Genomic DNA, 21,667 nt, shown 5'->3' with positions numbered 1-21,667 from the left:
TCCCCATAGCCATACTCGAGGTGCGAGGGACCCCGGCCCTTCCCGTCGGGAAAACGAGCGAGTAGAAATCAAGGAGCGTCTAGCTGGGTTGAGGCCAACTACGATGTGAGCAACTTTCCCTCAGCCGCGGGGTCCAGGGCGCGTCAACCACTCGGCGCAGCGCTGCGCGGAACAGGCTGCCGGCGCTCACAATGCGGGTTCGCACCCTCGGGGCGGGAGCCTGCGCGTTGCCATAACAGCGGCACGCGAGGCGCGCACCCGGGGGCCCGCCACCCCCAGGAGCGCGCAGCCTCCCCCGCCCCGACCCCCCCCCTCCGGGTTGCAGAGCGCACCCCCCGCCCCCGGCTGTGGGAAGGGGCCGGGCCAGCCGCCTGACGTCTGTGTGGGGCTCGGAAGATGGCTGCGGAGCCCAGCACCCGGCAGTGGCTGCGGCGGCGGCGGCGGCGGGCGGGGAGCGCGGCGGGCGGGGGCTCCGCCTTGAGCGTGGGGCGCTGAGTTGAGAGGCGCGGAGGCTGCTAGGGCGCTAGGGGGGCTTAGGGGGCAGCTCGGCGACGCCTCCCCGCCACCCGCCGCAACATGGGCAGCGCGGAGGACGCAGTCAAAGAGAAACTGCTGTGGAACGTGAAAAAGGAGGTAAAGTCGGGGCAAGGACCCCCGGGGCTCGCGTCCGTGCCCGCGGGCCCGGGACTGGGGGGGCTCGAAAAGGTCCGCGCTCCCTCTTCCCGGGCGCGGGAGCTCACGGCCCTGGGCCGGGCGGGGGCGGGGGCGGGGTCCTGGACTGGCTGCGGCTCCCGCCTCCCTCCCGGATCTGGGAACAGCACCCCTCGGTTCGAGGGGCCAGGCCGGCCCTCCGACGCTTGTTTGCTCCGCGATCCCGCAGTTCCCCACCCTGTGACGGCAACAGCCCTGGGAGACCAAGGTCGGGGGAGGGGGGGTGGCGGCGATTTCTGGAGAGGTGGTGCTGCCCATTCATTGCCCGCGCCGCCTGGGGAGGGGGCGGGGCCCCGCGCGGCCTCAGACAACGCTAAACCGGTGGTTTGGGGGCTTAGCTTGGGTTTTCCCTACACCCGATTCAGGGATCCCTCTGGGAACTGAGTCGCGGCTTCGGCTTCGGGAGGGTTCGTAGCACACCTCACTGCTTCTCACTCCACGCCCACGTCCCTACCCAGAGACCACGGGGGAGGCGGCTTGAGAATGGTTTTTAAGACTCAGATTTTTTTCCCCCGTTTGAGGGAACCCTCAACCCAAATGTCAGGAAGACAGGAGTCCTCCCCTCTACTAATGTCTTTTACCTTGGCCCTGCCCTAAAGCCCATTTCAATTTCATTGTGGCGGCGGAGGGGGGGGGGTACCCATATGAATGACTCACAGCGTATGAGAGCTGGAGAGCTCAAACCTGCCGCGTGGATTAGAATGGATTAGGCCTCTGGAACCATGAACTCCACAGCTACCTCTGTGGCTGTCTTTTACCGGATGTGCAATCTCCATGAGGGCAGGAAACCCGTCTGTTTTGTCCACTGTTCTGTATTCAGGACCTGGCACACAGTAGGCATTCAATGAATATTTGGTAAATATCTTGGAGACTGCAAGATGGTAGGCATTCATAACCTTGGAATACTCTGAACCTAGCTCTGTGTGACTTGAATAAGTCACTTAACCTCTCTGAGTCTTAATTTCTTCATCCCTGAAAGAAGGATATGTACTTCATATATAAAAGTTTACCATATTGGTTCCTTTACCCCTTCCTGGAGTTTCAGGATTGGAGAAGACTCTGGGTTCTTAAACTTCTGGAAGGCTCTGGATGGTTCTCCTGCATTAACTATGGCCTGGCTACTATGCCCTAACATTTATTTGTTCCCTTCCCTCTTGCTGGCAAAGAAGTAGTTGAAGCCATCACCTTTCCAGTTGTGTGTGAGAACTCCCTTGTGACTTTCCTGTGAAGCGGCCAAGAAAGTATTTAAGGCCAGGAGTATTATTAAATCGGCATTTAAACTCCAGACCTGGTCTCCCCAAGGATAAGCGAAATCCCAAGTCTCAGGTTATCCTAAGGAAACAAGCAATCTAGTGACAGAGACTCATACGAACAGTATAAACAAGAACAAAAAAGTAGCCATACCTAAACTATGGACAGATGTCGGTGTGATCCAATTTAGGGTTGATCGGTGATATAGGAAAGATTTCTTAGAAGACCGTGATTCTTTTTTCAATACTTAGAAGGCTCTTTATACTACTCCAAGAATGATTCCTAAACAATTGTGAGAAATGTCCAAAATATGTCACAGCCACGTATATTACCTGACAAAGTTTAACCTTCTCTCAATTCTTAGCTCCTTTCTCCCTTCAGCACTTGATTTAGAGAGAAACGTATCCTTTCCTCTTCTATGAGTGGAAACAGTGGGGATAATTTTAGGCAAGGCTGGTCTTTCAACACAAAACCTCTGGTATAATTCTAGAGTCATCTATAGGTCCTTCTAACCCCCAGATCTGCCCTACCCACCTGTTTCAGATGCCTGCAGGTCTTTGAGCTGTGACTTTATGCTCTGTTTAATAGAAACACCCCTTGGGAAGAAATCTAGGAAGGTTTTAACAGTTTAGAGTGCGGGATCAATCTGATTTCCCTCTACCTAACTGCTAATCATGAGCAGTTTCCAATAGAAGCCTCCAGGTCCTTCCTCCCTCCTCCCCAGGCTTTAGAAGCTTTACCATTCTCCAAACTGTACAGTCCTAGGTGAGAGGGCCTTGGGAACAAGGGCAGCATCAGAACACTGCATCCGATGTCCAAAGAATGTCAAAGACACACTCTGCCCAGAGCTTACTTTATCTGTGAGATTTTATACTGGGGTTGAGGTAATTCATCCCTCTAATCTCCAGTATTACTATCTGTGTCTTGGCAGGTTCCCCCAGGACATCAAAAATGCTTGGCTTAAGTGTTGGGAGCAACTAGAACCTCATACATTGCTAATGGGAGTGTAAATTTATAACCACTTTGGAGAGCTATTTGGCGAAATCTAGTAAAGTGGAATATAGGTATCAGAAATTCCTTGTCTAGAAATATAAATCCAAGGAAATGAGCACCTATGTTCACTAAAAGACATATCTGTAATGTTCATAGTAGCGCTATTCATGACAGCCCCAAATTGGAAACTACCCACATGCCAGTCAATTGCGCTATGTTAGCACAATAGAGAATGAATGATCCACAGCTACATACAACATGAACACATCTTACAATCATACCAGAGAGCAAAAGAAACCCAGTCACAGGGGCACTTGGGTGGCTCAGTCGGTTAAGAATCTGCCTTTTCGGCTCAGGTCATGATCCCAGGGTCCTGGAATAGAGCCCTGCATTGTGCTCCCTGCTTGGCGGGAAGCTTGCTTCTCCCTCTCCCACTCCCCCTGCTTGTGTTCCCTCTCTGGCTGTGTCTCTCTCGGTCAAATAAATAAATAAAATCTTAAAAAAAAAAAAAAAGGAAACCCAGTCACAAAACACTACACACTGATTTCATCTATAAAAAGTATAAAAACACACAAAACGACTCTATGATAAAAGAAGTCAGGATAGCGGGAATCCTTGAAGGGAGTAGTGACTGGAAGGAAGTATGACAGTGGTGGGTGCTTGAGGGTGCTGGTCACATGTTCTGTTTCTTCATCTGTCTTGGTTTGGCAGGTGTGTTCAACTTGTGAAAATTCATCAAGCTGTATAATTATGATATATATTTTTCTCTATAGTTTTACTATCCATCAATAAAAAAGTTTTGTGTGCGTGTAGTTTTTTTAAAAGTCCTTTCTTAAAGAAAGATGTGACTGCTCATCTTACAAGGTATTTGGAAGCTTTTATATCCAGGTAGGAACCCAAAACATCAGAATTTTATTGAGACAGAAAGAAGGCTGGGCTTGCAAGCATGTGGAGAGTGTCTCTGAGGCCTGGATGAACCCTAACCTTGGAGAAGAGGGAGTAAATGAGGGGCAGGTTGTTTGTCTATACCCTGTAGTGAGCTAGTTTGTCCCTAATGTACAGTGTATCTGCCCAGAAGCCCTTCTCCAGCTAAGTACAGATGAGCAAATGGCATCCTGTCCTTCTCCACAGTGGGGTACTTCCTCCTGGACTGAAACATCTGCACTGATTGCTTGTTGGATTTATGACATCTCTCTTCCTGGTTGCCTTTCCAAGAAGGCACTTTGCTTCCCCACCCCTCCTATCCCTATGTACTCTCTATTCTGCAAGTGTCTGAATCCAGGCCAGGAGAGCAGGGCCAAGCCGTTTACTTGCCCACAGGCCTTTGATCAGAAAAATAAAATAAGATGTTGCCCATTTGTCCACAGGTGAAGCAAATCATGGAGGAGGCTGTCACCAGGAAGTTTGTGCATGAGGATAGCAGCCACATCATTGCTCTGTGTGGTGAGTGACTGGGGGCGGTGGGAAGTGGGTTTAGAACTGCAGACACTGTCTTAGGCCTAGGAAAGAACAGTCCTCAGGTTTAGTAGTTTTCAAATATGGCTGCAAATTAGAATCCAACTCTGAAACATTTGAGATCTCCCTGGGCCTGGTCCCCGACCTACTGAATCAGGATCTCCAGGGCCCAAGGATCTACATATATCTAGTTCCTTTGATCCTTTGTGTGCATCAGAGTCATCGGAAGTGACTCTGTTAAAACACAGATTCCTGAGTCCCAACCCTGGAATTTCTGATTCTGGTAGGTCTGGGGTAGGCCTGAGAATTTGCATTTCTGACAGATGGTTCTGATGCTGCTGGTCCAGGGACCACACCTTGAGAACCACTGACCTAGGTAATTCTGGTTTGGGAATCACTGCTCTGGTTTATTTTTACTTTAACTTTGGGGGAAGGGTTTGTAGTTTTGGGTGCTTTCTGTGCCACATCTACTTTCTAATTAATCCCACCCGCGTTGCTCTGGCATCCCAGCTCTCCAAGCACTGGATTGGGTGCAAAACAACATGGGCTACGATAGGAGGGAAAGCCAAAAGCCCTCCCGCCTTACAAGGGAAAAAGTCAGTAATGAAGCATCCCTTTCTCCTCACTGTGAAGACTTCTGCCTTTGCAGGGGCAAGCCTGTCTCTACCTACAATAGAGTTTTCTTGGATTTCCAGGAATTCAATCTTCCTTTCAGCTCCCTTTCTGAGGGGAGAGCTTGCCATCTCTATGTTGTTTTCCTTGGCCTCTGAGATTGGTGTTTGGGATTTCTGGAAGGGAGGTTGTGTATTTCTGAGAGGAAGGAACGAAAGGAGCAAATAAGGGAAAGAGCACTGTTTGACAGTACCATGGTGAGGCAGATAGAACTGCCCACCATCAGTCTAGCAACAAATGCTGAGGGCCTGCCACGAGCCAGATCCTGTTCTCCGGATAGGGAAATAGCAGTAACAAGATAGAGTCTCTGCCCCGAAGGGCTTACATTTTGTGGGGAGAGAGAAAACCAAATGCACACATAAATGTATCCTGTAATAAAGGTATGAAGAAAAATAAAGCAGAGAGATGAGGGAGAGCAGCTGGGGAGAGATGGCCTGTGAGCAGAGCCTGAGTGACAGACTGAGGATTCACGTGAATCCTGGTGCTCTGCTTATTTACGTCATCTTGGACAAGTTTCTTAACTTCTGTCACCCTTAGTTTGCTCCCCTAAAAACAGGACGGATTCCTATCTCAAGGAATTTTTGTGGGGATTGAGATGATGCATGTGAGCATTTCTAGCACTGTAAGAGCTCAGGAAATGTCCATCTTTCCTTCTTCTTTGGATGTTGAGGCTGAAACTAGGTTTGCAGGATTTGAGTTCCCACCATCTTCCTTTCGGGTAAGTTTCCCGATTCTTTGAGATGTTATGATTCCCAGAGTTACAAGGAGCAATCTAATCTCACCTTTTCTCAGGCAGAACCTACGTTAGGGGAGAAGCATGGTAGTCTGCAATAAGTGGCTTCGAAGAATATTAAGAACTCTACTCCTTTCCACCTGTGTTGTGTGCCCCTGACATCAGCCACTATCTGTCATTGTCACCAGAAGGGCTCTGCTGGTGGCCCAGTTATGCATGGCTTAATTCCTCATCCAGACCACATACAACAAATACAGAAAACAATAAAATAGCACAAACAGCTTGTGCGTGGGCACCGCATGTGGGTGGCCAAGGGGGAATAGGGGAAAGAGAGGCAGGGAGAAGAGTTGTGGGTATCCCACATTCAGGCCAATTAGGATGAGCAAACTGTCAGCTCTCCTCTGATCAGTCCAGGGGCCCACAGGAAGCAGTGAAGCTTTCACTTTTGTCTCCTGCCTGGAAGCCCAGGGCTCTTTCTAGCAGGCAGAGATACTACCCTCAAAAGGAATGATTCTTCTACTTTCAGCCAGTTGTAGTTGCTGAAACAGAATAGGGGTCTGTGAAATAGACCCAAGTCTCCAGGGTTCTGCTGATCTCAGGAGGTGCCTTAGGTCTGCCAGTGTAAACGTAAATGTCCACAATCAGATGAGAACAGTCCACACAAGAAGCTGTCTGGGTGTGAGACTGCAGGCAATGGTGGTGGGATCTGGGGTGAACTGAGTATTGCTTTGCCACCATTCAGCTCCTGCAGGAATGCCAGCCCAGCCTTGCCATGGCCTTTGTTTTATTTTAGAGAAGCCATAAGTCTGGGTTTTTATTTTCAAAGGTTGACAACTAATTCCCATTATGTATTTATTTTTTTATTTATTTTAAGTAGGCGCCAGGCCCAGCATGGGGCACAATGCGGGACTTGAACTCATGACCCTGAGATCAAGAGTTGGATGCTTAATGGACTGAGCCACCCAGGCATCCCAAAATTCCCATTTTTAAAAAACGTGTGGGCCAAACAAAAGGCATCTCCAAGCCTCTGCCAGTTTTGCTGCCCCTGCCTTGGGCTCAGTGCTGTCACTGAGGGGAATGTTAGCAGGAGGGGTTGCCAACAGTATAAAGCTAAGTCAAGCCCATGGAAAAAGGAATCCTTGGGCTTTGTCAAAATTGGTATTCAGTGGTGAGGTAAATCCCAATTTGGGCTCAAAATAAGGTATGTTTAAAGCAGTGTCTATCAAACTTTTTTCCTGTCTGCAAGCCATTTACATGCATCATACAAGAGAATCATAATCAGGGATTTTTGGGAGGAGGTAGAGGAAAGAATAGAGATGTATTGATGGAAAACTGCACCCCTTCGGTTTTTTGAAGATTTTGATGTGCCAGTCTCCTTTACCCTTGGGCAAATGCTCAGAAATGCATTTCTAGTCTGAAGTAGATCCAGTCTTATACTGGGTCCTGCTGTTGTCCCAACCACATCCAGAATTCAGCTTTGTTCTGGGAGGAATTGGAGTGCAGAGAAGGTACTGAGAGATCTGAGCAGAGCAAAAGCTGTGGAGATTGGATTAACCATGGAGTGGCCACATTCCCTAGAGCCTTGGAGAGCACTGGGGCCCTGGGCCCCTCTGTTCTTGGCAGGGGAGGGCAGGGCCTGGGCAAGATGAGCGGCTCTCAGCTTCCTTCGAGTAGAGATACTTGAACTGGAAACAAGACTCTTCCTGGAGAGCCTTAGAAATGGAACTGAAGAATCCCGGGGGTGAGCCCTGACCCTGGGCAAACCCAGGAAAGTTGTGCCAGACCCCTGTTTCTATTACCCACGGGAGGAGGCAGACTCCCAGGACTGGTGAGAAGTGTGTGTTTCTTGTGTGTGTGCTGTGGTTGTTCCTAAACCTGTTTGTCCAGAAGCTGGTCAGGCCCCTATAGGTGGAAACCTTGTGAGGAAGCTTTGCTGGGTAAGCCCTGGCTGGCTGTGGGGAGGGCTTCTCTGTGTGCTGTTCTCCAACCACACAGCATGGCTGTCAGGATCAGGCCCGCAGCCAGAGGCTGGGGCTTGGGGAGTAGGCCCAAACCTACCACTGTAGGAAAGGGGTCTCTGATATCTCACTTTTTTATCTTAAAAAGGCTTGTCAAGTTTGCATTTCATTTCATAAAATGGTCTTTGAAATGTTTAATATAAAGACCTACTGTTGAATCAAATTAATGCACCTTGTTTTTCCTGTGGCTTCTTAAATCCCCAGATGTAAGCTGATGTCTCCTGCCACCTCCTACCCCAAGGGCAAGGTGCTTTTAACTTTTTTTAAGTTTTATTTATTTTATAAGTACCCCACGTAGGGCTTAAACTCACATCCCCAAGATCAAGAGTCTCCTCCTGTTGAGCCAGTCATGTGTCCCATGGTGCTTTTAACTTTTGCTTTTGGGCAACTCAAGGTTAGGTTAAACACCAAACTGTCCCAGATTTCGCCTTTGAACTCTGCATTTGTAATAATAATATACAATGCTTAAAGACGACACTTTACTCTCTTCCCGTCAGGGATCTGAGGTAATTCAGGCATCAACCCTTGAGCACTGGAGAAGCCGCCATTTCTCTGGATCTGCCCTTCCTCGGGCTCACGGCTAGGTGTGGCTGCCTCCACAGTATTTCTGTGTGCTCTGCTCTGATTGGGCACTGAGTTTGGATTTTAACCTTTGCTGGGTAAAACAGGTTTACAGAGCTGGCCTGGCACAGCAGGTTCTCAGACTCGTAATGTCTCTTCCGCTCCGCACGCAAGGCATTGGGGGCAGGGCCCAGGCCCAGGTCAGCCCTGCCCCTCAGTCACTGGGGTCCCAGCTCTCCCTGCGCACATCCTCAATCTGCGGATTGTTGCTTCGGGCTGAAGATGGGCTGTGATGGGAGACAGGGGTGGAGTCTGTGGAGCTGGGAAGAGCAGCAGGGCTTTATTAACAACCCGCTCCCCGTTGCTAAGCAGCTTTCATTAGACTGGAAGGTCGGCTGCGGTGAGCTCCTCTGGGGAATGGTGAGGGGATGCTAATGAGCTGGGAGAGAAGCAGGTGCTCTGGAAGGATTGCCTCTCACCTGAGACGTTGCAGCCAGAGCTATTTCAGCACATGCTGAGATTCAGACTCCAGGCAGTTTTTAGTCTGTGAAAGGGATTCCTTCTCTCTTCTTCCCACCCATACTGAATGAACAGCTCATTCTCAGGGTATCTGGCTTCTGCCTTTCACCTGCAAAAAATCGAGTAGGAAGGAAGGCCCCTGTGGGGAAGTGACTCCTCTCACCCTGCATTGGGACGAGGCTGTGGGCCTATGGTGGTGGTCTGTAGCCCAGACACTAAATGTGTGACCATGGCCGGTTACTCAGCAGCTCTGAACCTACCCCAGAGGGTTGATGTGAGGACCAACGGAGTGACACAGGTAAAGCACACAGCATGGAGCCAGGTACACAGTAGGTGCTCAGTAAATGTTGCCGTTATCATCATCACCACCACCAGCAACTTTCTACTTTGTTCTTCAAAGTGATCCTACAGGGTGGGGAGATGGGTGAAATAGGTGAAGGGGATTAAAAGGACACTTACCATGGTGGGCACTGAATAATATATAGAACTGTTGAATCGGTAGGTTTTACATCTGAAACTAATATAACACCGCATGTTAATTACATTGGAATTAAAAAAAAAAAAGTGATCCTATAACCTTCCCCATCAAGCCTTCTAGAACCTGCTCCAGGATTTCATTCGAGAATCCATGTTTCTGAGAGTTTGGAGCATCTAAACAATTAGAGAAATTTGAACTCCAGGAACTCAATAATATTAAGAAATTTTTATTAATTTTGTAGGTGCAATCAAGGTATTATATATCTCTTTTTTAGTCATCTTTTACAGATACCTACTGAAGTAGTCATAGATAAAAATATATATCTAAAATTTGCTTCAAAATAACCTGGGGATAAGTGAAAAAGCGGTTGGAGGTGGTATAGCTGAAACAAGATGGGTCATGACTTGACCATTGCTTGAGTTAGGTAATGGGTACGTGGTGTTCATTCTGTCATCCTCTTTACTTTTGTATATATTTGGAATTTTCCATAGTGAAGTTTTTTGTTTTTTTTTTTTTTAAAGAGGAGGAAGAGATATAGTGAGTATAGACAACTCTCCTGAGAAATTTTACATGAAGGGGAGCAGCTAAATGGTTCAATACCTGAATGGGGATAGAGGGCCAAGGGAGGTGGTAGTGGTGGTGGGGCTTTTTTGTTTTTGTTTTTGTTTTAAGTTGGAGAAGTTACAGAATGTTTATGTACAAATGGGAAGAACCTAATGGGAAAACATTAAAGATACAGGGAAGAGAAGTGGTGTTTGCTGGAATGATGTTCTTGAGAGGTGAAAGGGGCTGAAACCCAATGTGTAGGTAGACAGGGTGCCTTAGAGAGGAGCACAGCCAGACCATCTGTAGGGACAGGAAAAAGGCAGGGGTGCAGGGAGAAAGACACCAATGCTAATGATCACCTTCAGGGTACCTGAGAAGTAATAAAGGAGCCTTTTGCACTTCTGCATAGCCTGTTGCTTGTAGTCACTCAAAACCTACTGAGATGGGACCTGTTCCTTTCCCTCATTGCAGCTGAAGCTCAGAGAGATTTAGTGCTTTGCACAAAGTCAAATAGCTAGTAGGGAAAGGAGCCAGAGTTTGAATCCATATCCGCCTGGCTCCAAAGCCCGTGCTACCAAGGATGGGTCCACCCGTGTGGCCTACCTAGGAGAGGAGCCTTGAGGTGTGGGGCATTGCGGAGCAGTTGGCCCTTGTGGAGACATGGCTCAGGTCACTGAACAGTGGACTCAGGGTGTTCAGAGATACTCTGGGAGACAGTGGGTCCTCGCTGAGCTGAGCGAGGCCAGCACTGGCCCGGTTCCCTGGAAAGCCATTGTGAGTGCTGTAACATGCAGATTCTGCCCTGTATCTCCATCGGGGCGAAGAAGATAGATGTATGTGGGAGGAATTTCATTTTCCTCACCTGCCGGGTTCTGGATTATCAGGGCAGTGCTTTCTCCTCACGAAGAAAGTCTGAATGGGAGAGTTGCTTTCTTGTCTTAGGGCATCGAACCAGGCTGACTGCCCCTGAAAGCTGAAGCAGTCAGCGTCACTAGTGCCGGCGGACAGAAAATATACTCTAGTTACCATAGAAATGCTCGTTCCGGGTCAAAACAGCTGCTGTAGATCCTGGATGGAAATAGCCAGCCAGGGAAGTGGGGAGGACAGAGGTGGGGGATGCCTGCCCTCTCCCCTTTGCTCTTCCCACTTCATCTGCTACAGACAAAATATTGATTTCTCCCATTGGCAGTTGGAGGAAGTTCCGCCTTAAAAAAAAGGCTGCCCATCCCACCCATTCCTTTACCTCCAGAGAGGCTGCTGCATCCAAACCATTCAGCTTTTAAAAATTCTGCTCTGGGGGCACCCCGCTAGCTCAGCTCATGGAGCATGCGCCTCTTGATCTCGGGGTCGTGAGTTTGAGCCCCACGTTGAGCATAGGGATTACCCTTTTAAGTGGCCCCTGGGTGGCTCAGTTGGTTAAGCATCTGCCTTCAGCTCGGGGTCATGTCCCTGGGGTCCTGGGATTGAGCCCCGCATCCGGCTCCCTGCTCAGCAGGGAGTCTGCCCCTACCCCCCCTGCTCATGCGCACACTCTCTCTCTCTCAAATAAATAAATAAAATATTTTTAATAATAATAAAAATTTAAAAAAATAAAAATTCTGCTCTAAGTAGTATCCTCAAAAACTCCAGGATCCAAACCAGCCACCTGTGGCTGACTGCTCCACCCCTCGCTTTCCTCACTTGGATTCTCTATGGAAACTACAATCACCCAACTCCCCCGTTGCACAGATGGCAGCCAGCAGAGGTGGGCGAGCAGCCTGCTCTTCCCGTTACCATCCCTTCTTGGCTCAGAGCCTTGGGCTTAGCCTTCATGTCAGGCTGTGCTGACTCTGGATGCAGTGTCCCTGTGTCTCAACCAACTGGCCTAGTTCTCCGAAGGTCATTCAGTGGATCCCTCTATTACCAGGCCCCTTGGCTGCTGAGCGCAATTTTAAAACAGGTATGTATGTGAGAGCCAGGGTTGTTGCTGAAGCCCCCTGGGCTGTTGGAGGACCCTTCTCAACCACTGCTGCATGTCCTGGGCAGCCATCGTTTTAGTCCATTCTTATGGGCCCTGGAGATACCACAGCTTGTCCCAGCCCACTGAATTTTCTCTGGTCCTTGCCTAGCGCAGATCACCTGTGGCTAAGCTAAGCAGAGCCCTGGTGCTCTTGTGGGGGTGGGGAACCAAGCCAGTTGGGAGGGATTGCTGAGGGAGCTGGTGAAGGACTGGGTGCCCATGGACAGACCCAGCCTTTCTGGGTTTTGTGAGTTTTGATTCACCTCCAGGCTAGAGAAAGTTTGTAGCATCATCTCATAATAGAGTCATGGTATCTGGGTTGGAATGGTCACCTGTTTATTATAATTATTATTCTGATTTGATAATATATTACCTGGTTCATAAATCAAAACTGTACAGAAGTTATACGGTGTAAAGTTCACTCCTTTACTTGGCTCCATTCACATCGCACTTTCCCTCTACTTACCCATCTCCCCCCAGGTAACCGCTACCACTTTTGCTTCTTATGCATCCTTCCAGAATTTTTTATCCTAGTAAAAGAAATTATATTCTTTGTTTCCCCCATACACACCCTTTTTGTAATGAAAAGGTATGCAATCACACTGCCCTGCATCTTGCTTTAAGAAACTTTTCATTGTTAGTTCCTAGAAAGCATCTTCCCTCGTTTTCAGAACTGTATAATAATCTGTTGTGTGAATACACCATATTTACTTAACCTGTCCCCACTGATGGACATGAGGATAGTTTCCAGTCTCTTGCAGGTATATCTGTTCTTAGAAGAGGGGTTACCAGGTCAGAGGTTATCTGCACTACTGATGGACAGTACCACATTGTCTTCCCAGGAGTGGTGCATGGTGCCAGTCAGCTGTCCCCACAGCGAGGTCTGAGAAGATCTAGTAACTTCCCGGGTCCCTTCTATCTCTGTCTACCAGTGTCTCCTCTATTCTAAACTGGACTCCTTGGAATGGTTAAATCAGTGTGTAAGGATTTGTGGGAAGGGGCCCTTAGAGGCTTCTGTTAGCACTTGTGGTCTCCAGCCCATTTAGCATTTGTTAAGCCCCGTAACTTAATAGACCTTATTGGGACATCAGAGGTTGGTGAGGGAAAGTTCCAGGGCTAGTCTCAGCCTATCAGTCCAAGCTTTTCTCCGGGAAGATGGTGCCAGGGCTTTTGGGAGAGATGTCCACAGCAAGGTTCTTGTAGTTCCCTGAGCCTTCTTGTCAGGGGGATGGGATACAGAGTAGAGAGGGTACCATGGGCTCATCTGGCACCATAGCTCCAAAGTTCTACTGGAAGACCAAGGTGAGGAGTGAGAGGGTTGTGCTTATTGAACCATGTCTTTCTGTTTTGTTTCTCTTTATTCACCCAAACCTTTCCAGTACAACCAATGACCAAAAATAGTGTTGATTTGTATTAACTAGTACACATTTGTCCCATATGAAATGAGCTAGATGATGTCAGGGATGTCTCACCCCTCTTCTGGTGGATCTAGGGTTGCTGTAGGTGGTACCGGACCTAGTGGAACCTTCCTGAGCCTTCACTTAGAAGGAGGATGGGTGGGGCGCCTGGGTGGCTCAGTCGGTTAAGCGTCTGCCTTCGGCTCAGGTCATGATCCCGGAGTCCTGGGATCAAGTCCCGCATTGGGCTCTTTGCTCAGCAGGGAGCCTGCTTCTCCCTCTGCCCCTCCCCCTGCTTGTGCTCTTCCTCTCTCTCTCTCTGTCTCTGTCTCTCTGTCTCTGACAAATAAATAAATAATATCTTTAAAAAAAAAATAGAAGGAGGATGGGATAGGTTGACTTGGTGCTTAAGCCATGATGACCATCTCCTGCCACAGCCTTCTACCCTGGGGAGGGGTCATGGTGGCAGTCTGGGGCAGAAAGCGGAATAAGGTGCTGGAGTTCTGCTTGGTGCTCTGGTTCGGTCAGGAAAGGCGAGGCATGGGCCTCTGGATGGTTTCTCCTGGGAAGGGGTGCTTGACAGTCTGTGAGAGGCCCTCCCTGGGGAGCAAGGGCAGCGAGAGAATTGGACCTCATTGCTGATGGCGCTGCAACTGAGTTCTGAGTGGTGTTCACTGTACATTGTGGGGCAGGGAGAGTCTTTATACTTGCACCTCTGAGTTTTGACCAGTGTAACTGTCTGTGGTTCAGCTCAACCCAAAAGTCTTAGAGCAAGGATTCTAAAGCTTTTGGGGATCAAGTACCCCTTTTAGAAGCTAAAAATCATAGATACTTTATCCAGAAAAACACTCAGGTAAGCATGCTGGAGCACACCAATGATTTTCCTCTTAGGATAGTAGTTCTCAATTATTATTAGTGTTATTGTTCTTACTATTTTCTCTACGTGCTGCATGCAATATTTTTCATTGCATGTGCTGACTTTTGGAGGACTAAGGGGCAGACAGCCCTGTGGGAGTGGGGAAGGACAAGTATAGTTTGAACAGTCACTGGCCAAGGAGCCCTTGGAACTGGGTCAAGAATACCTGGCATAGAGGGTTGTTTACGTTGCTTGGAAGGTAAAGATTTCTCCTTCCTCAGACATTGCCTGGCACCTTGCCTACATTTCACAGAAGGAACTTAGGGGCTATGGGGTGAGCAGGATGGTACTGGGCATGATGCTTGGGCTTCTCTCGATATTCTCTACTTGCTGTAATTGCTGAGGGATGCCTCTGCTCACCCCAGAGAACCCTAATGCCTGTGCTCATAGGCTGCCTGAGAGTGTGGGGGAGGCCAGGCGGGATGGGAGCGCTACTACCCACCATTCCCAGGCTCCCCAGCCTGGCTGCATTTGCAATCTCCTGGGGAAGCTGGGAAGGGTAATGGCTCATTATGCCAGCAATTAGTCACATCACTGAGGCACATGATTCCCTCCAGGACTGGTGCCACCTCCTGCCACTCTGGCCGTGCAGTGCTGCTTCTCTCCCACTCTGAACGGGGAGTGCAATCCCAGGAAATGGCCACCACTTTCCTACAGGTGCTGCAACCCCAGGACCAAGTGACTGGGACTCACTCACCTGTACGTCACAGGGCCACCCAGGACCTCCAGGGACCAAGGGGACAGTCATGGAGTGGAGTATGTGGACACAAGTAGAGATTCCCCCACATGCCCCATACACACATGATATGTGTAGGTATATCTGTATATACTTGTGCACATACATGTGTGAACATGCTGTGAGGGAAAAGCTGGGCCTTGTAAAATAAAGTCCTCTGAGGCCTGAGCAGAGAAGAGCCCAGCAGGAAGCTCCTAGAAGAGGGAGGGTCCTGCCTTGTTTCCCCTCCCTTCGGATGCTCTTACCTGGTCCAGCATCCAGGTCAGTCCCCGGGATTCTTTCCAACTTCTTGACTTCAGTACCAGAGAGGGCCAGACAAAACTCTTTTTTTTAAAGGTTTTATTTATTTATTTGACAGAGACACAGCGAGAGCAGGAACACAAGCAGGGGGGGTGGGAGAGGGAGAAGCAGGCTTCCCGTGGAGCAGGGAGCCCGATGTGGGGCTCAATCTCAGGACCCTAGGATCATGACCTGAGCCGAAGGCAGACGCTTAACGACTGAGCCACCCAGGTGCCCCCAGACAAAACTCCTAAGGACAGCAGTGACTGCCTGTCAGTTACTGAAAATGAGAACAAAAACCAGGTGAGAGCCTGGGAAAGTGGTTATTTCCTGAGGCCAGGCTTCATATTCTAACAACACTAGTCACAGTCAAGTTGATGGGGCCTTAGTTCCCGTCTTCCTGAGAGAGCGGCATCTCCACCCACCCCTGGGCAGCCTGTGGCCCCCCTATCCTCTTCCTGCCAGGGAGAGGTCTTGCAAAAACGCAGCCCTTGCAGGTTAACTGTGGAACAGGATCTCGCCCAAAAGGGCTGAGGACTCAGGAACCAACAAGGACGGAGTGCTTTCTGGGAGCCAGACTCATGCATGGAGTTTACCCCGTTCGTCCCATGCAACGTTTCATGCCAGTCCTGAGAAGTAGCCCCATTCTGTAGATGAAAACAAGCTCAGAGTGTTTTCCCCCACGTTTCCCAAGGTGGTGAGTGGCCGTGCTAAGCTCCAGACCCTGTTCTGACTCCGATCTCCGGCAGAGCACTATTGTCAATCCGTATAGAAAGAGCACCTGTGACATGAGGGGAGCGCTCCTCCTCCCACCTGTGGGCCCCCCAACACACCTGGAGGAAGTGAAAGGGACTGGGCCAGGGTTTGAGGTCCTGGGTCATGGTTCTGGCTCTGCCACTCCATGACTGTGATCAACTCCCTTCCCCTTTCTGGGCCTTTCCCTCATAATGGCCGAGCACCTCCCCCGCCCATACATACTAATATTTTTAGACTCTACACATGGCTGGGGCAACTCCCCACCCTTTTCCCCCAAAGTCCTTTCCTCCCTGCAGGATCCAGATGGAGAGTATAAGCCTAGCCCCTGAACACATGAATGAGTGAAGGGAAATCCTCCCAGCGTGGGAAATAGAAATCTCTCTCGGCTGCAGGGCTCATCAATAATTCAGGAGCCGCTGTTGGGGCTGATCTCTGTAGTGGCCTCATCCATATTTCACCTCCTTCCCATAGCCCTGTTCCTTAGCAACCACATCATCCATGCTTTCCGGGAGGGCTGCTGGGCCGTGTGCTCCCTGCATCGCCTGTCCTGTCGGTGCTGTCCATGCTTGCCCTCGTGGGCAGGGGGAGGAGCCACTGGAACTGGCAGCTTTGGTCCTCACAGTGCCGGGGCAGTGCTGCACACAGGAGGCATGTGCCCACCAGGCGAGGGATGGTATGGCATGTCAGCCCCTGCAGGTCCTCCCTGGCCTGCCTCTGACTGAAACCTCTCCCCCTCCTCCCAACCTCTCCCTCCTCCTCCCACTCCTGGAAGAGGAGTGTTTCTCCCTTTCCCCCTCGTGCCCAGGCTCAGGTGCTGGTTTTCTTTGTGGCTCAGGTGCAGTGGAGGCTTGCCTCCTACATCAGCTGAGACGCCGTGCTGCGGGCTTCCTGCGCAGTGACAAGATGGCGGCCCTGTTCACCAAGGTGGGGAAGACATGCCCAGTGGCTGGGGAGATTTGCCACAAGGTACAGGAGCTGCAGCAACAAGTAGAGGGCAGGTGAGTCCTGGGCCAGCTCCTGCCATCACTCCCTTCTGCTCTTTGCACTTGTCATTTGCTCCCTCCCAGGTTGGCTTCCTGGGCTCATTTCTTGCAGGGTCCCTTGGGTGAGAGACCAGCCCAGGGGTGGGGGGTTGGCTCCTTTTGGACACAAGGCCCCACTTCAACCCCTCATCTTAGTCAGTCCTCTGGGTTCTTGTGGCACCAAACTCTGCTCCTAACACCACCTATCTCGGGCTTACTCCCAGGCCCTCCACTCCTGAAGCCCACCCTCTCTTTGCAGGAAACCCTTAGCAGGCAACCAGGATGCCCTGCGGAGACAGGGCTCTGCCAGCGGGAAGGGCCCAGCTCTCAGCCTACAGGCCTTAAAGCACATATGGGTGCGCACAGCGCTCATCGAGAAAGTGTTGGACAGGGTCATGCAGTACCTGGTGGAGAACTGCAGGTGACTGCCCCATCCCCCAAGCAGCCCCTCCCTGGGGCTCACCTCCTGAGCAGTCCTTCAGCCCTCACCCTCAGCATGCGTGATTGTCCCCAACAGTGTATAGGCATGCCCATCTTCCCCTCTAGCACCCAGAAAGCATAGACCACACAGGGCACCCCCCAAAGCTCAGTCCTCGTGGACTCATTTCTTCTTCGTGACTCACACGAAAGGGTCTTTGTGGGGATGTCCGTACTTGGTGGGCTTGATTGCCCTGGAATGAGTCTGTCTCTCCCCCTGGCAGCAAGTACTACGAGAAGGAGGCTTTACTGGCAGATCCTGTGTTTGGCCCCATCTTGGCCTCTCTTCTAGGTGAGCTGAGAGCAGAGAGGCCCGTGCTGGGCCAGTGGGGGCTGAGGGGCAGGTGCTGAGGGGGCACCATCTGTGCTAACTGTCCCTGTCTTCACAGTGGGACCCTGTGCCTTGGAGTACACCAAGCTCAAGACAGCTGATCACTACTGGACTGACCCCTCTGCTGATGAGCTGGTCCAGAGGCACCGCATCCGGGGTCCCCCCAGTCGCCAGGACTCCCCTGCAAAGCGCCCAGCCCTAGGAGTAGGTATCCCTCTCCCCACCCCTTATACTTCTCCAGGCTATGCCCATGGGCCTGTAGGGAAGGGCAGCTTGGCCTCCATGTTCCTTGCAGACACAGGCTGGACCTTAGAGATGCACCAAGGTCGTGGCTACCTCAGGAGAGCCATTTATCCCTGCTGGCACTTATATAAATGCCAGGAGCCCATCACTGGTCCGTGGCTGGAGAGCAGAGGGTGGCCGAGAGCAGACCCCGGACAGAATGGACCCCTGGGTCAGGTAGAGAGGCTCTGCGTGGAGGCCTCAGGTTGTCTGAGGCGGATTTCGCAGGGCTGGGCGCTGAGCTGTGCCTTTCTGCCCAGATTCGGAAGCGGCATTCAAGTGGCAGTGCGTCAGAAGACAGGCTGGCTGCCTGTGCCCGCGAGTACGTGGAGTCCCTGCACCAGAATTCCAGGACACGCCTGCTCTATGGCAAGAACAACGTGCTGGTGCAGCCGGTAAGCGAACTTAATGCCCACCCCCTCTCCCTCTTCTGAAAGGCCCAGGACTGGAACTTTCCCCTGACTGGAAAGTCCCCTTCTTCAGAGGCTTGACTAGAGAGAAGGGGGGAGAAGGGCCCTACCCCTCACTTCACAGTTTCACATGCCTCGTGCCCAGCCTTGAGTTGGTAGGAGCCAACTCAGTTAGTTAGCATCTGCCCTGCTCGCTGAGAACCAGGCTGTCCAAAGGTGGGAATGGCAAGCGGCAGGCAGGGTGAACACCCGGCTTGGGTACGGCTGGCCCAGGAAATACCTGGCGTCTGGGAGGCTGACAGGACGGGGCCAGTAGCACGAGGCCAGCTGGGGAGAGGAGGTGCCCACATCTGCGTGTGGCTCATGTTCTCCCGTCCTTCCTCCTGGCCTCCACTCCAGGATCCTGTGACTACTAGCTCAGGCTCCCCAGCTCCTGCTGGGAGCTTATGTCTCATAGGCCTCTCCTGGGAGCCTCAGCACCTTGTCACCTCTGCCTTCTGCTGTGTCTCCTCCCCATAGAAGGAGGACATGGAGGCCGTCCCTGGCTACCTCTCCCTGCACCAGTCTGCAGAGATCCTAACTCTGAAGTGGACCCCCAACCAGCTCATGAACGGGACTCTGGGGGACTCCGAGCTGGAGAAAAGGTGGGGGCTCTGGGACTCCAGGCAGGGTGGTGGACAGACTCCGCTTGCTCCAGGAGGCAGGACTCACTCCTTATCCCGATGCCAAGAATTGCAGGAATAGGCTGCCTGGAGAGATTCCCAAGCTCTCTAAGATCAAGCCAGGCTGGGCATGAAGAGGTTTGCCCGAGCCAAGCTTTAGGCAGCTGAGACTGCCAGGCTCTGTGCCATGACAGCAGGGGCCCAGACGGACATGGCTGGCTGAGGTCACTTCTCGGCCACGGTCCTCCTGTCTTCAGGGTCGTTTTACAGGTTTTGGCGGTGCGAAGTGAAGAAAGCGGGATGACAGGCCTTGCAACACAGTGACATCGATCTGGTTCCTTTCCAGCGTTTACTGGGACTATGCTCTGGTTGTTCCCCTCAGTCAGATCGTCTGCATCCACTGCCACCAGCAAAGTGAGCCTCCCTTGTCCTGGGCACAGGGTTGAGGAGAGAGAGAGACTGCCCTCTCCCGGCCACATGCCCTGCACGGCCCATCGGATGTCTTGTCCTCCTCCTGTCATGCCCATGCACCCAGTTGGGAGGCCTGGCTGACTGGGCTGTGGTGATGACCAAGGGGTCTCAGGGAGGCCTAGCCTCACTCACCCGTGTATACCCCACAGAGAGCGGCGGCACGCTCGTGCTGGTGAGCCAGGATGGCATCCAGAGGCCACCGCTGCACTTCCCACAGGGAGGACACCTGCTGTCCTTTCTGTCCTGCCTGGAGAATGGGCTGCTGCCCCGAGGCCAGCTAGAGCCCCCACTCTGGACCCAGCAGGGGAAGGTACCTCAGGGCTTGGGACACTCTGAGTAAAGGGATGTGTGAGGGGGGTTCTCTGCTCACGTCCTTCCTTTCCCCACATGGAGTTCTTAGCGGCTGCCTTGGGTGGGACCTTGGATCAGACACTGCCCTGAACAGGCCGACCACCCACCCTTCCCTCCATAGGGGAAAGTGTTCCCCAAGCTACGGAAACGCAGCAGCATACGGACCGTGGATGTGGAGGAGATGGGCACCGGGTGGGCCACAGACTACGTGTTCCGGATCATTTACCCCGGCCACAGGCACGAGCACAGTGAGTGTCTCAAGCTTCATCCATGGAGGAAGCGAGAAAGACGCTCAGGGAGGCAGGGGAGTGCAGTGTTAACCCAGGAGGCGTGGCAGGCAGGGTCCACTCACTGACCAGGCCAGGTGGAGAGGAGCGGTTCGTTACTCAGCCTCTCACCAGACCTTCCCCTGCAGATCATCCCTTTGAGAAGCTGCCTCTCTTCTACCTACCTGTCTTCCCCCACCTCGTCACCCCAAAATTCTTGGCTCAGCCAATATCGTACAGTATTCTCTTAGCCTTTCCAGCCCTGGCCCAAGAAAAAAAAAAATGTGGTGAGACTAGATAAAGAGAAGTTGGAGAACTCCATTCCTCCCTGGCCCACGGCCTGACCTCCACAAGGCAGCCTGGGTGCAGGGTCAGTGCTTCTTTTTCCATGGTGCAAATTGTTCACTGACTCCCCTAGAGCCAGAGCCCTCCTTGGACCAGCTACTGGTCAGAGGAGCTTTAGCTGGAGTAGGGGTGCACCTGAAGAAGGTGAAATTTGGAGCTGGCCGGGGGACCTTGGGGACTGGCGGGTGCTGAGAGATGGGTTGGCTCTCATGGGTCCTGCCGCACCTGAACGCACACCTTTGGGTCCATGGGGCCTGTGGGTAGGTATCCGCCAACACCGGATTTCCCTTTCTGGTGTGAGTGCCATTGCCCCTTATAGGTTTCTCAGGGCCAGAGTCCCCAGTCTTGGGGGTGAGGTCCAGGGATTTACCAGCGCAGAGCATTTATTGCCAACTGAACCACCTGCTCCCTAAATTTCCTAACCGGTGCCAGAAGTTGTCAGGGAGTTGTCTCTGTCCTAGCAGACGGACAACCGAGACGGCAAGCACACAGCCATAGCACAGATGGCCCCAGCAGGACTGATGGGCCCAAGCCACGGCGGTCCCCCTCCCAGAGGTGCCTAACTAGGAGCCATGCCTTGTGTCAGAATGTGTTTGCAAAGCTGGCATTTAATCCTGGGCTGCTGCGCGGCTGAGATGACTCAGTCTCCACGTCCCCTCTTTAAGCCTTGGCATCTCCCAGTTCTGGTCACTTTGCTTCAAGGACTGCACCCCCAGAGGGCGAGCCAGGGCCCCGGGAGGTGGAACCCGGTGGAGTGACTGAGGCTCTGCTCAAGTGCAGCGCTGGGCAGACCTTGAGGAGGTTGGGGTTCACGTCTGAGGAGGGGGATTTGGGGTAACCTGCAGATTTGCTTCAGCCTGACTCTGATGTGAGCTGAAGAACGATCGGGATCCGTCTGCCAATAGTCATGCCCTGCTTTGGCCAGGGCTAGGGAGCTCCTGAGCCGCCTGCCTGTCCCCACTGGTCCCTGTCTTTCACTCCCCTTACTCCCCCCCCCCCCCCCCCCCCCCCCCCCCCCCCCCCCCCCCCC

At 51.8% G+C, this 21,667-nt stretch overlaps 1 protein-coding gene across 7 annotated transcripts in view; it reads left to right on the top strand.

Moving 5' to 3' along the window:
- Nucleotides 1–482: 482 nt before the first annotated feature.
- SGSM2 (small G protein signaling modulator 2) overlaps nt 483–21,667 on the top strand; it is a 34,132-nt gene continuing 12,947 nt past the window's right edge. For 5 of the 7 annotated variants that reach the window (XM_021703998.2, XM_021703995.1, XM_044921438.1 and 2 more), the window contains exons 1-11: nt 483–633; nt 4,323–4,398; nt 16,856–17,018; nt 17,302–17,463; nt 17,744–17,811; nt 17,909–18,054; nt 18,393–18,527; nt 19,062–19,186; nt 19,551–19,618; nt 19,825–19,985; nt 20,148–20,274. In XM_021703998.2, the coding sequence (XP_021559673.1) occupies nt 577–633; nt 4,323–4,398; nt 16,856–17,018; nt 17,302–17,463; nt 17,744–17,811; nt 17,909–18,054; nt 18,393–18,527; nt 19,062–19,186; nt 19,551–19,618; nt 19,825–19,985; nt 20,148–20,274 (1,288 nt within the window). In that variant the 5' untranslated portion in view covers nt 483–576. Of the gene's footprint in view, nt 634–4,322; nt 4,399–16,855; nt 17,019–17,301; nt 17,464–17,743; nt 17,812–17,908; nt 18,055–18,392; nt 18,528–19,061; nt 19,187–19,550; nt 19,619–19,824; nt 19,986–20,147; nt 20,275–21,667 lie in introns of those variants that run through there. The other 2 variants (XM_044921436.1, XM_044921439.1) reach the window with 2 other exon arrangements.

Source organism: Neomonachus schauinslandi, chromosome 15 (genome assembly GCF_002201575.2).
Source record: "Neomonachus schauinslandi chromosome 15, ASM220157v2, whole genome shotgun sequence".
Taxonomy (NCBI): Eukaryota; Metazoa; Chordata; class Mammalia; order Carnivora; family Phocidae; genus Neomonachus; species Neomonachus schauinslandi.
The sequence above is the reverse complement of the archived record's forward strand: the minus strand, read 5'-3'. Positions and strand labels throughout refer to the sequence as shown.